The 15696-nt window shown below is 34.4% G+C and overlaps 1 protein-coding gene across 1 annotated transcript; it reads left to right on the top strand.

The window, feature by feature from the left end:
- The first annotated feature begins 13701 nt into the window (after positions 1–13701).
- LOC121208151 (AP2/ERF and B3 domain-containing transcription factor RAV1) lies at positions 13702–14178 on the top strand. The gene has a single exon (XM_041078646.1). The coding sequence runs from the start codon at positions 13702–13704 to the stop codon at positions 14176–14178; it is 477 nt and encodes a 158-aa protein (XP_040934580.1).
- Positions 14179–15696: the final 1518 nt, after the last annotated feature.

Raw genomic sequence — 15696 nt, forward strand, 5'->3', positions numbered from 1 at the left:
AAATTGTACATTATAATCCATATGTTATATAGTTTTACAACATCAAAAAGTTTGAACATTGATATTTAATGGTTAGAAAGAAATCTTCTAACCCATTCCAATCGGGCAACTGAAGGTAAACTAAAGAAAACGATCATTTGAGTTGGATGGTCGGGAATTTTAAAACGATCATTTGAGTTGGATGGTCGGGAATTTTACTCAATGCATCATACCGCTGATCGTCGGTTAAACCTTCAATTGACCATAAGGCTGAATATAAGTTTGAAGCTCTCTCTTCCATATTTTGATGTTCTTCTGACCGCTGCTGAACTACCACCTCGGAGGCAATACTCCTACTGATTTGCTTCATAATGCTCTTTAAAAAAAATGTTACCTATTAGTAAAAACATATAACCTATTTTAAATTCAAAAAAGAACAATAATTATGCAGCAATAACCATAACCATAATTCAACAAGCTTTAATGAGCATTACAAAAATACAAACAACAGAAGCTGCTACAGAAGCTGCTAAAGAAATTAACCATAACCATATTCATTTGGGAAACACCAGAAGCTGCTACAGCAATACAGCCATGGAATCAGGGAAAACATACAAACAAAACCATGAATACCAATGGAAAACTAACCTGTAATGAGCAAATGGGGGACGAATGCGATGTGGAAGTGTTGGAACAAAGAACCTGTAATGCAAAAAGTGCTCGGATCAACCTTTTTTTAAAAAAAATAATTATGCTATAGCTAAATATAGTATATCAAATATACTAAAAATATTAACAACAAATAGTTCCCAACAAATAGTTCCCAATTGCCAAGCTTTTGGAAGCAGTGTCCTTTCATTACAGTATGAGAAGCTTAAACCCTTTTTCTTATATGAATTACAAGAATGCTGGAAGCAGTCATGGCACAACCATAAAACCAACCATATTATCTAAATTCAGTACCTAACATCCTACATGTACTAAGTTGCACTCAGTTAATACATAACAAACCACTGGCCTCTAATTCCCCCACATTCATCCCCATTACCAAACAACACAATGCAGGCATATGTATCATCAACCGAGCAAAAAGATTCTAATATACTTCAAAAGTGATTTGATGCTCATAATTTCTCAATCAAACCTAAAATAAAAAGAAACAACAACAATTGATAAGCTAATTCAGCCAATGATTTGGCTAAAGAATGTAGGAGAAACTGAATTTGCTTTAGATATGCAATCATCAAACATGACCAAAAATTTCTAGTTCTAGTTCATAGCATCAGCAATAACATGACCAAAACAGGCAGGCAGGCATATGGACACATACATATATCATATTTGACAAAAAAAAAACATATACTAAATCAGTGAATTAAAACAAGGTAACTTATTCTATCCATTCCGACCTTAACTAATGAAATCAGAGTAGATACCATAATTTTAGAAATGTAACCCCTCACAATATAAAATATGAGTAACCCGTACGTAAGTGTGGGGAAAGAGAGTAGTAATATTAAACAAGCACTCATTTGTTAAAAACAGATGTATTCTTTTCCTCTTCTTCCAACCAAACCTGCCTAACCCCTCCGACATACAGACAAAGACAACGCAAACAGATCACAGAAAATATCAGATACAATCTAGGCAATTTTTTTGGTTAAGATATCTTGAATGAAAGTTATTCATTTATAAAAGCAGTATATGTTCAACCAATGGAATAAATACAATAACATATCATTGCAAAAGTAAAAGAAAGCTTCATAAAACATGAAGGACGGAAACTGCAATTAGAATGCATACTTGAAAGTGAAAATCTCTTTCTTTTCAGGGTCACTCTAGCAAGATCGTAGTTTCTTTTTAAACCAAATGAACAATCTAACTACAAGGTTAGCATGCAAGAGGCTACTGATATACAAGAAATTAAAAAAAAAAACAACGCATCATAAACAAATAAACAACAAAGCAATACTCCTACAGAATTTTCACAAATACAACAAAAGCTTCTCTTTGATTTTCATGGACTTCACCAGTTTTCACATATCTGCTTGCAGAGTGTTTGTGAATTTGACAAATTATGAACAAGATATCTACTCTCTCTGAAATTACTGAATTACTGGTTACTTTAACAAAACAAAAAAAAATTGAAATAATGTGCGATCTTTGGCTGCAAAAGAAAAGAGAAAGAAGCTTCATGAATGTAAAATTTGTCATGCGAAAATGGAAATATGATTTTTAGAAGTATATGCTTTAAACGTTTTAATGTTGGTCAGCAAAAAAATCAGGATTTATAAATTACACCACACCAAATTTATATGAAATCACCATCAAATACCCCAATGAAATCAGCTTTAACACCAGTGCATCCATATACACAATAATCTTACAATTTCAACAGAAACTACTGAAGAGTAAAAAATATTCATAATAATGCACAAATCTTAACAATTTGATAAAAGAGTGTCGAACAAAGAATTGCCAGATTTATTTGGGTCCGAAATAAAAATCACCCGATCTTGGATTAGAGGTGAATAAGCAACAATGAATAAAATCCAATAGCAATTTCAACAGAAACTACTGAAGAGTAAAGATTCATACTAATGCAATACAATTTTATAAAAGATTGTCGAACAAAGAATTGGCAGATTAATTTGGGTCCGAAATAAAACTCACCCAATCTTGGATTAGAGGTGATGACCCGAAAAACGCTTCACTCTTTTTTCAATGGATTCAGCTATCAGGTATTTCCAATTTTGTGAAAATATTGAAGAGCAGTAGAGAGTTGCAGATAGGGTTGGGAGGAAATGGGAGGAGACAGAGACTGAAGAAACGATGAGGACAGAATAATAAACAAAAATGGTGGGAGATGGAAGGAGAAATTTTGAGGATAGAATAGGAGAGGGTCGGGTAGGGAGGGAGGGTAAAACAGAGAGCAGGGGACGGAAGGCGGACGTAATAGGTATTACAGGGATTTGGGAAGGGATTACAAAAGCAGCAAAAAAGGGGATTAGGTCGGGATTGGTTTACGCCCGTAATGCCTATTACAGCGAACCAAACGCCGGATTAGAGGCGTCATGTAATACGCGCGTATTCGACCTGTATTGTATTAGGTAATACACTGAACCAAACGCCTCCTTAATGTTTAAGTAGGACTGAACCATCTTCCCCTCTCTCATCATCCTCATATTCCATTCAAAAACTCAAAAGCCATAGCTACACTTAAAACGATTTGTTCATCATCATGCTTTCCAAGGAAAAAACAATTGCAGATGTCCCAAGTTGGGCTAATATTTTAGATGATGTTTTGAGACGCATTGCAACCTTGACTCGTTCCCCTCGGCATCATATTCGTATGACAGCAGTCTGTCGTTCTTGGCGAGCTTCCCTCGCGGATCAAAAAATTAATTTCCCTGCAGTTTGTTTAATGCTACAAGAGGATGACATCAGTGACAATCATTGCGTCTATAGTATATCGGAAGAAATCTTCGATAAGCTCGATTTACCAGAGTTACAAGAATGGCGATCTTGGGGTAGTCCTTTTGGTTAGTTGGTAACACATGACCTCAATCGCGAAATTCGACTGTTTAATCCATTCTCAAGAGTTAGCTTCCCCCTTCCTAAAAATAGCTGGTGTATAGAAAAACTAATATTATCTATAAATCCCGAAGAGTCGAATTCCAATTGTATAGTTTTTGCAATTTATTGGGGTTTTCTCAATCGTGGACGAATTGGTTTTGCAAAGCCCGGTGATCTAGTTGTTGTTCCAATAGGGTCAGAAGCGTGTAAAGTATTGTACTAAAAAATCACACAAAGTTCAATTCCCAGGGAAGAGAGGTGGATCACATGGATCTCTTAAATACCAAGTCTTTCCTTAGTCAGAATATCCCTTCTATAGTAATTTAATAGCACAATTAAATACTACTATTATACCCTCAAATATTGAAAGAAAAATAGGACAAGAAAGAACACAAGAGTTTTAACGAGGTTCGGTAAATTATACCTACGTCCTCGGGCACTAACACCAGATGATAACTTTACTATCTCCAAAATATTACAAACAAATAGAATTCCTTAAGAATTCTCAAATGGGAGAAGAGAGAAAACTAAGAGAGAAAGATTGGTTGGGATGGTTGAAATGAAAAATGAAAAGGCCTATTTATAGTTGAAGTTCAGGGACTAACTTACAAATGGCCTAAAAAATTAGGGACCAAAATTGCAATTATCCCATTCAACTTTTCAACATTCGGTGCAACTTGCTCAACCTTTTTAACAAGTTGCTTCCTACCTTTGTTGACCTTTCAACAATCTCCACCTTGAAGATTTGATTAGGATAATCACATTTTCACACACTTCCTTCAACTCCCCAAATTCGATAAAGTTATCTTTTGTAGTGCCTCTAAATGTGCTCTCGAGCGCCATACACCTGTAGGTGCTCAAATTCTCAGGATGTTAATCAAGTTCAAACAATGATTAAACTTGATTGTTGTTACCACTTTGGTCATCATATCTGCGGGATTATCTGCTGTCGGAATCTTCTGAAGCAGAATTTTTCCTTTTTCAAAGACTTCTCGCACAAAGTGATATCTTACGTCGATATGCTTGGTTCTTGAATGATAACTTGATTTTTCGCTAAATGAATAGCGCTCTGACTGTCACAATATAAACTTATGTGACTTTGAACAACTCCTAAGTCTTTCAACAATCCATTAAGCCAAATAGCCTCCTTAACAGCTTCTGTAACTGCCATATATTCTGCCTCTGTAGTAGACACAGCTACTGTAGACTGTAAGGTAGACTTCCAACTCACTGGGGCTTTCGTAAGAGTAAACAGATACCCCGTAGTTGAACGACATTTATCTAAATCACCAGCAAAGTCGGAATCAACATATCCAACTACAAACTGACCAAGTGCTTCATCCTGTTCAAAAATTAAACCAACATCTACGGTTTTTCGAAGATACCGTAGAATCCATTTCACAGCTTGCCAATGTCCTTTTCCAGGATCATGCATATACCTGCTCACAATTCCAACAGCTTGTGAAATGTCAGGCCTCGTACACACCATCGCATACATCAAACTCCCAACTGCATTAGCATATGGGACTTTTTCCATATATTCTCTTTCTTCTTCAGTTTTCGGAGATAATTGAGCATTAAGTTTCAAATGAGAAGCAAGTAGGGTACTTACATGTTTTGTGTTTTCATTTACACCAAAATATTGTAATACCTTTTCAGATATTGCTTCTGATTCAAACAAAGCTTGCCTCTCTATCTATCTCTACTTATCTCCATGCCGAGAATCTTCTTGGCCTCACCTAGATCTTTCATCTCAAACTCTTGATTCAACTGAGCCTTCAGCTTATCTATCTCATTTTGGCTCTTTGAAGCGATTAACATATCATCAACATACAAGAGTAGATAAATGAAAGATCCGTCATGCAGCTTCTGTAAATATACACAATTGTCATATTTTCTTCTTGTGTACTTCTGCCTTCTCATAAAGCTATCAAATCGCTTGTACCACTGCCTCGGGGATTGCTTCAATCCATATAGCGATTTGTTCAGCTTACAAACCCAATTTCTACCACCAGCATCTGTGTATCCTTCGGGCTGAGTCATATAGATCTCCTCTTCTAACTCACCATGCAAGAAAGCCGTCTTAACATCAAGTTGAGCTAGCTCCAAATTCAACTGTGCTACCAAGGCCAACAAAATTCTAATGGAGGAATGCTTCACAACAGGGGAAAATACATCATTGTAGTCAATTCCCTCCTTCTGAGCGTAGCCTTTAGCTACCAATCTTGCCTTGTAGCGAATATCCTTCTTGCTAGGAGATCCATCTTTCTTTGCGAATACCCACTTGTATCCGATTGCCCTTTTACCTTTCGGTAATTGCGCCAACTCCCAAGTATTGTTCTTCCGGAGAGACTGCATTTCTTCATCCATGGCGCTTTTCCATTTATCACTTTCTAAGCTTTGCATTGCTTCTTGATAAGTGATAGGAATATCATCAACAACGGGAAGGGCGTAGGCCACCATATCAGTAAATCGAGCAGGTTTACGAATTTCTCTCTGTGGCCTTGCAACTGCAACTGGTTCTGGTGTACTTAGTGGTTCTTGGGTCAGAACCTCTTCAACCTCTAATTCCTCCATTGTGGCTGGAGAATTAGACTTATTAACTGGGCAAATCCCCATCTGCTCAAACTCTACCTGTTTTGGAGTACACTCCACCTGCTGTGGAGTATTGCTCGTCTGAATATCTTTATCTGCTACCTTTTTCAATGTGGCAGATTCATCAAAGGTAACATCTCTGCTACAGATCATTTTCTTTGTGCTTAAGCACCAAAGACGAAATCCCTTCACTCCAGAAGTGATTCCCATAAAGAGAGCTTTATTTGCCCTCGGATCTAACTTTGACTCCTTCACATGGTAATATGCAGTGGTTCCAAACACATGTAAGGAATCATAATCTGTAGCCGGTTTTCCAGACCATACCTCCATAGGAGTTTTTCTTTCTAATGCAGATGATGGCAAACATTAACAAGATGGCCAACGTATGTCACAGCCTCAGCCCAAAATTGCTTGCCCAACCCAGCATTGGACAACATACATCGAACTTTCTCCAGCAATGTTCGATTCATACGCTCTGCCAATCCATTCTGCTGTGGTGTATCCCTAACTGTGAAGTGTCGAACAATACCATACTCTTGGCACACATTGAAGAACGGATCACTTTTATATTCCCCTCCATTGTCCGTCCTAAGCCGCTTGATTTTCTTGCCAGTCTGGTTTTCGATCATAGTTTTCCATTTAAGAAAAACTCTAAGCACTTCATCCTTAGTTCTCATGGTATACACCCAAACTCTTCTGGAAAAGTCATCAACAAAAGTAACAAAGTAGTGTTTTTCTCCCAATGAAGGTGTCTTGGAAGGCCCCCACACATCTGAGTGAACATATTCCAAAATACCTTTTGTATTATGGATAGCAGTACCGAATTTCACTCTCTTTTGCTTTCCCAGAACACAATGCTCGCAAAATTTTAATTTGCAAGCCTTTGCACCTTTCAACAATCCTTGCTTTGCCAGAATTTGCAAGGATTTTTCGCTGGCATGTCCCAACTTCATATGCCACAACTGCATTGAGTCCAATCCTTTGTTACCGGAAGCTGTAGCGACTGCTCCAATAACTGTACTACCTTGGTAGTAATACAAGTTATTTTTCCTGATGCCCTTCAATATCACAAGTGCGCCAGATGTCACTTTCAAAATCCCATCTCTCATAGTAACAACTGAACCATTGGATTCCAAGGCTCCCAATGAGATGAGATTTTTCTTCAAACTGGGCACGTACCGAACATCAGTCAGAACTCTAGTTGATCTATCTTGATTCTTTAATTGGATTGAACCTATCCCAACAATTTTATAGGCATTGTCATTGCCCATATAAACAACTCCTCCATTTAGTTCTACTAAATCAGAGAACCACTCCCGGTTAGAGGACATATGATAGGTACAACCCGAATCCAATATCCACTCATCTGAATGGAACGACGATGATGATGCAACCAGTGATAGTTCAGAGTCACTAGTATCATGCTTAGCAACACAAGCATCTACAGCAGCTTTTCCCTTATTCTTCAGCTTTGGACAATTTTTCTTCGAGTGGCCTTTCTCATGACAAAAAGCACATTCATCTTTCCCGAGTCTGGACTTTGACTTTGATCTCCCCTTTTGAGTTTTCTTCCGAGTGTATGAACGACCTCGGACTACTAAAGCTTTTGTATCTCTGATTGAGTTTTTCTGTTTGTCCTTCTTTCTCTGTTCATAACTGTATAAGGCCGCACAGACTTCACTCAGAGATATATCACTCCTGCCATGAAGTAGAGTAGTTTCTAGGAACTCAAACTCCTCAGGAAGTGACCCCAACAGCATCAAAGCCAAATCTTCATCTTTGAATGTCTCATCCATATTCAGCAAATCAGTGACTAACTGATTAAATTTGGTGATGTGATCATTCATTGTGGTACTTGGGACGTATGTGAAGCGAAACAGTCTTTTCTTCAAGTGGAGCTTATTTTGACTGTTTTTCTTCAAAAATTTTTCTTCAAGTGCCACCCACAACTTATTTGTAGAAGTCTCCTTTGAAAAAGCATACCTCTGCTCTCGAGAAAGGCATGATTGAATTGTGCCACATGCCAACCGATTGATCGCCTTCCAATCTTTCTCCTGTACATCATCTGGTTTCTCTTCATCAATGGCAATGTCTAGACCCTGCTGAAAAAGGGTATCTAGAACCTCACTTTGCCGCATACCAAAATGGCCCGTGCCATCAAAGATCTCCACAGCCAGTCTTGCATTTGCAATTGTCGGTCTTGTCCACATGGACGATGTTGAAGCTCCTACACCGACCGTTTTCTCCATAATCTTTCAATATACCTAAGGAAATCTTTTCTGATGTGGAAGATCAGTTCAAACTGCAACCACAGAGCATACTACGATTAACGTTCGGCTCTGATACCACTTGTTGTTCCAATAGGGTCGGAAGCGTGTAAATTATTATACTAAAAAATCACACAAAGTTCAATTCCCAGGGAAGAGAGGTGGATCACATGGATCTCTTAAATACCAAGTCTTTCCTTAGTCAGAATATCCCTTCTATAGTAATTTAATAGCACAATTAAATACTACTATTATACCCTCAAATATTGAAAGAAAAATAGGACAAGAAAGAACACAAGAGTTTTAACGAGGTTCGGTAAATTATACCTACGTCCTCGGGCACTAACACCAGATGATAACTTTACTATCTCCAAAATATTACAAACAAATAGAATTCCTTAAGAATTCTCAAATGGGAGAAGAGAGAAAACTAAGAGATAAAGATTGGTTGGGATGGTTGAAATGAAAAATGAAAAGGCCTATTTATAGTTGAAGTTCAGGGACTAACTTGCAAATGGCCTAAAAAATTAAGGACCAAAATTGCAATTATCCCATTCAACTTTTCAACATTCGGTGCAACTTGCTCAACCTTTTTAACAAGTTGCTTCCTACCTTTGTTGACCTTTCAACACTAGCATGGCGTACTCTCATGTTTGATGATGATGATGATGATGGTGACGACGATGACGATGACGATGACGAAGATGATAATGGTGGTGGTGGTGGTTTTTTGTGGGATGACGTCATTTATTTCAAGTTTAATTTCTATGGTTGTTTAAATAGTGGTGAGATTTTTTTATTTGAAGACTTAAATGGAGCTCATCCAAAATCTGTGAAATTTGCCTCAAGGACTCCAAATTTTCATGGTGGTCGGACCTGCTATTTATTTCATTTAGATGGAAATCTCTGTATGACATGTCGCGATCCATTTGATGTCGACGACGGTAACGATGATGATGAAGACATTGGTTATACAATTAAATTTGTGATTTTCAAACTAGACATGGACACTAAGAGTTGGAAGAAGATTTATTCATTGGGGATAGGTCTTTGTTCTTGGGAAATTGTTGCACCTTCACTGTTGCCGCCGCTGATTACCCTGGTTGCAAGCCTAATTGCATTTACTCCACGGACGCATCTATTGACGTCGCAGACATCGGCATCTATGATGTAGAAAAAAATAGGGACAAAGATATTGGTTTGGAGCCTTTCCCCATGTCAAAACCAGTGGAACAGCTCCTTTCTTTTGCTCCTCCGGTTTGGATCATTCCATACCCTCCTCTTTAAGACAGAGACATATTGATTTATTTAAGGTTAGTTTTTTATTGTATTGAAATTCGAGATTTTATTTTTCTTTTAATTTCACATAGTTTCATCCTTGAAAAAATAATGAAAATCAATTATGCGAAAGCTGATTACCTTGAATTTTAGCTTCTTTTAATTGTATTGAAGTCCTTGTTAATAGACTGACACCAATATATTGGGTGATCTCATTTCCAAATTGCAATTTGGTTTTGGTTGCTGGTCATGTCTTTATGAGAATCATATATAAATTGGGTTCAATGTACGTATAAATATTATATAACAATCATTCCCCCTCCTTTTACGTGCTTCTTTGTGTTTCATCATCAAGCTTTGGATCAAGAAAAAAAAATTTGCATATTAAAATTGTGTACTTATGTAATTATATATTATACTATCAAATACGAAGTAAAGAATTATAATGTAATGATATTCTATCAGCTAAGTCTGTCTAGAAAATTAGAATTCCATGCAGAGGCAAATTTAGGGAGTTGGTAGGGGCTCCAAACCCCTTAAAATGAAAAATTATTATTGAGGCCCTTTAGAATTTTTTAAAAATTTAAATCAATAAAAGTAAAATTATACTTTAGCCCCCCCTAAAATTTTAAAAATTATAAAAATATAGATTATTAAAAATTAAAATTTCATTTCGGCCTCCCTAAATTTTTTTTTTTGGCTTCATCCTTGATTCCATGTAATTACATGACACTTTCATTCAATTATTCCGTGAAGTTCAAACACACCCTAGGGTAGCATTCGGGAATTAGAATTTTAGAATTTAGATTTCAAAAATATTGTAAATTGAGTAGTGAACTAATTAGAAATGTACCATTCACAATAACTTCTCAAATCTTTGGATTTGTTAGATGGTTTTTATACTTTTATAATATATATTATATTGAATCTCAACTAATTGTTCATAATATATGCATTTCATTCTTACCATTTGCATAATAAATGAAATCTAAATCCGAATTTTCAAATTCATTTTCTCAAAGGTAGAATAAAGATAGGAAAAATATTTGAAAGTTAGTGTTTTATTTCTATGATAAAAAAATGGCTTAACCCAATAAATTGGTACTTAAACTATGTTGTTTTTCTCATCTTGGTAGCTAAACTTTTTTTTTGTTTATAAGTGGTACCTAACCTACTTTTTTTTCTCAAATTGAAACTTCCGTTAGTCAAACATTAAGTCTATTTAAAAAGAGGTTTAACCAAAAAATTAGTACCTAAATAATATTCTTTTTCCCAAGTTCGTACCTAATCACTAAATTATTATTTCATTGCCCATTATACACCAAAAGATTATATCTGTTAATAAAATTTCAACCAATAATAGATTGTCTAGTCATATAAACTTTAAAAATAATTTTAATTCTTTTATTTTCTTTTACCATTTTTCTCTCTTTATTTTTTCCCTATTTTTCCATTTTATTCCTTTATAATGACTGATAATGCCAATAATGTTTGAAATTGGCCCACCCGAAGTTGAAATGTTGGTAGTTAATTTTTTTTCAAATTTCACTGTCTACTTGCTCGAACTGATGAGATCAAAACCATTGTTTTCAAAACCAAACCTTGTTAGTTGGTTGGATTGAGAATCGGTTTGAAGATAGGGGTTGAATCGATTGACTTATGAACCAATACAAATCAATTGAACCATGTTAAAAAAATTGGTTGAACCAATTGAACTTATTGTCTCTATTTTTTATTTATTTATATGAATTTTTAATAAATTTTAAATTTTTATTTTTATGATTAAAAAAATTTAAGTACTAAAATGAAAAAAAAACTTAAATGCCAATTTATGAGTTAAACCATAAATAAAAGTGTTCTTTTTTTTTTCTTTCAAATAACAAATTATGTTGGACGGATTGAGTTTTAGATTTATTGATATAAGTATTGTTGCTAATACATGAGGACGTAGGTTTGAGTGCGTTGAAGCACATTATCCTCCTATTTCTAAGTTGAAAAAGGGGCTATGATTAGTTCTAGATATTGTGTTTAAAAAGAGCCTATATGACCAGTGATTGTTCAAAAAAAAATTATGATGGTTTGGGTTAACTTTTTATTTATTATAATTGTTTTTTATTTTTTGAATGCTTTTATTTATATTATTTATATTTTATTAATTTTCCTATTCCATGAATGAAAAAATCTATATCATTTTTCGATACATTACAAATTAGGGAAGGAGATGTTATTGTCGAGACTTAAACCTTGGATCTTAAAATTTAAATGCCAACATAAAGCTTTTAACCACTTTAATTAATTTTTCATTATTATAATATATTTTATTTTTATATTATAAAATTTAATATTTTTTAGTTAATATATAATTTGAAAATTAGTTACAATTTTATCCAAGATTAAAATTAGATCTGATCATGAGTCGACCCAGGTTTGGGCCAGGCCCAAACAAAAATTTAGGCCCGGGCCTGGGCCCGAAATATAGGCCTTAAAAATTTTCCAAGCCTGGCCCAAAATAAAATTGCTAAGCCCAAGCCAGACCCGGCCTGGCCTATATTAATTTTTTTAGCTTATTTTATTAAATAAAAAGATTTTAAAATTATAATAAATCAAATAATTTAAAAACATAAAAACAAATATTAAATAAATAAAAAATGATATTAAAACAATTCTTAAAACAATACAAAAGTTGAAAATATAATAAAAAGTGATTATATTAAAAATTTAAAATGATTAAAAATAAAATAAAATATAATTTGGGCCAGGCTGGGCTGGGCCCGGGCCAAAAAAATATTGCCTTGGCCAGGCCCATTTTCTTAATTTGCCTCTTTTTCTGTTCAAACCCATTTTTCGGGCCTATATTTTTGCCTAAACTCTCCTATTTTTCGGGTGGACCTTCGGGCCTGGCCAGGTGACCCGGCCATGATCAGCTCTAATTTAAATGGAATCAATTTATTTTTATTTATTATTATATAAATTTATTTAATAAAAGCTTTTTAACAGAATTAGAGTTTTAATTTATAAGTGTGATAAATTTTTTATTAAGTAAATATTTTAATAAAATTTAAATTATTATTTATAAATGTGAAAATATTTAAAATAAAAATTTTAGTAAATTATATATTAAAAAAATGAAAAAGCTAATTGTTTGGGGGGCATGGGAATTTTCTGAGAAGGGGTAGCTGTAAACGATTTGAAGAAGCCATTGAAATTCTTTATATTGAGCAAAAATCCTCTGCCTCTTCCCCATGCCTCTTTTTGTGCTATCACCTATAAATTATTCACGTGTTTACGTCATCTTTCATACTAACTTTTTGGGTTAATATGTAAAGGTACTTGAACTTTACAATTTATACTTATTTAGTACCTAAACTTAAAAACCATAAGCCAATTTGATTTTTTTTAAGCACCTAACTAACGTGGGTAAAATATGGTAACCTGGCATTGATGTGGTATTAACAACCAATAATATAGTGACATGTGATAGTTTCATATTTTGACACATGGCAAAAAATTATAAATTATAAATATTTTATTTTAAATTTTTATCACGTTATCATGCTATTAGTCGTCAATGTCATATTAATATATTTTAATAATGTTAATGGGGCACCTAAACAAATTTAGGAACTAAATAGGTTACAAAAGAGGTTGTAACTTTATATATATTAACCCTTACAATTTTTTTTTTACTTTTAACAGCAGAGTTCTAGAACCTTAAACACGTGTCAAAAACTTATAGCTGGGAGCACAAAAAGGGGTATAGTGAAGGTCTAGAGGATTTTTTCCAATATTGATGTGAGGTCAGTGGGACTCAGGCCCTTAAAATTTGAAACATGAGTCCAGTGCCTTACAGGGGAAAATTCTCGCTTAACTTCGCGCGATTGCTAGCTTCATCTTCTCTGTTCGACCTTCCCAAAAAAAAAAAAAAAGAAAAGAAAAATTCAGGTTGGGAGTATTACACAGCTTTGTTTTGGTTAACTCCTTTTCGTCCACCATATTTGCCCCCAATATGAAGATCTTGTTCTCGAAAGTTCTAACGAACACCGATATACAGAAAAGATTGGCGGTTCCCAACAATTCACTGAAGCATTTCGAGCTTGAAAATGGTAATTGCTCCAAATCATTTGAAGTTAAAGATGAAAACGGATTCACATGGCCTTTTCGTTGCTATGTTCGTAACGACGGTGCCTACAAGAAGCCTGTTTTATCCAGCGGTTGGCGTCAATTTGTCCTTAATAAAGGAGTTCACCAGGGGGATTTGATTACACTCTATAAGGATGTTGAAGCAGAAGCTTCGTATAAGATCGAAGTTCAGAGAAAAATCAAGTTATTAGGCAAGGAGTGCTGGTATAATCTGGAACCAGACCAACCTACAGGCGCAACAGCACAAGATAAGAGAAAAATCCTGTTATTTGGCAAGGAGTGCGGCTATTTTCTGGAACCAGAACAACCAACAGACGCAACAGGAGAAGTTATTCAAGACTAGTAGTCCTGCCGGATGTTTAACAATATATGATTGTTAGGTATGGTATGATGTTTCTGGAGCTGATTTCATGACTAGCAGTTTGTGAAACATATCTTAGCAGTCTGAAATGAATAAATTACTTCAGTAATATCTGTCATCCCCATATGTTATATTTAAATTTGTGCACAATTTGTTCAAAATGTAAGTGAAAGTCTGTTCTTCATTCTGTAGCCTTATATATGGAGTTCTATCTTTCCATCGTTCCATGTCCTATTACAGAGTTTTTCTTCTTCTTGTTTTGGTTATCATATTAGAAAATTGTCTGTGATTTTGCTTCTTGAAACATGAGATTGAATCATTGAAAGGGAGTGCCCAAGCTAATTTAAAAATTGATAATCATTTTGTAATGTTTTAAATGTTAAGTGACCAAAATGCAAATATGCTAATAGTTTAGTGACCTTGGATTGAGTTTACCCCATAACTTTAGGTTGAAAAATCAAAGCTTTAACAATGGTGGCGTAATTTAACACGGCATTGAAAAATGGACCCAAAAAAATTATTAGGATGGGTTTGAATGCTTTGTAATTCTTCTCTTTTACTCAACCTCTACCAACTCTTGTTTTATTAGTGGGGGAAATTACGGGTAAACTACATCAAAAGTTATTAAATTATTATTAAGTTTACGTTTTGACCACTTAATTTAGAAAAGCTTGATTGTTAAGTTTTTTTTTAAGTTTTTTTTAAAGTTTAGTTAGTGAAGTTAAAGAGACAATTCGACGATTAGTATTATGGATCATTACCCATCGACAAGTTATTCTACATACCTTAGATCTAAGTTAATTTAATGGTCAATGTTGGAGGTCAGAGAAGAAAATTGTTGAGATTTTGATTTGTAGATTCGTGAAATTCAAAGTTGTTTTATGAAAATTATTTGAACTATAGAAAAGAAGATAAATGTGAACTTTTGATTGGTGCAGGCGTTGTGAGCAAAGATAATGCAATAAAAATTTTAATAGCCCAATAATTTAAATGAAAAATTTTGAATTGTTCAATAACCATTTGTAAAATTAAGTAACCAAAACGTAAATTTATGAATAATTTAATGACTTTAAATGTAATTTATCCAATAATTTCTCCTCTAATAATTTAAAAATTCGAGGACCGCTTTGAGGTTATAAAATAAAAGTCTTAAGCGATAGTGGTTTAATTAGCTGGACGTAGAAAAAATTGCAATTATTCTTTCTGACTCAGCCACTATCAACGGCGGACTTTTGTCGAGGGGAGGAAATTATGGGCAAGGTCAATTTGACCATAAATGTCGAAAGTCAGAAAAAAAAATTTGTATGGATTTTGATTTATAGATTTTTAATATTTAAAGTTGTGTCATGAAAAAAATTGAACTATAAAAGAAAAGAGCCAAAGAGCCTTTAATTAGTGTAGACAATGCAAACATATGACACCATTTTGTAATTTTTTAAAATTGAGTGATAAAATTATAACCTTACTAATAGTTTAGACTCTGGATGTAGTTTATCCAAT

The sequence above is a fragment of the Gossypium hirsutum genome, chromosome A10, assembly GCF_007990345.1.
Source record: "Gossypium hirsutum isolate 1008001.06 chromosome A10, Gossypium_hirsutum_v2.1, whole genome shotgun sequence".
Taxonomy (NCBI): Eukaryota; Viridiplantae; Streptophyta; class Magnoliopsida; order Malvales; family Malvaceae; genus Gossypium; species Gossypium hirsutum.

What these genes read in the sequence shown, in the direction of transcription:
- LOC121208151 (XM_041078646.1), top strand. Translation starts at nt 13,702, where the DNA reads ATGAAGATCTTGTTCTCGAAAGTTCTAACGAACACCGATATACAGAAA.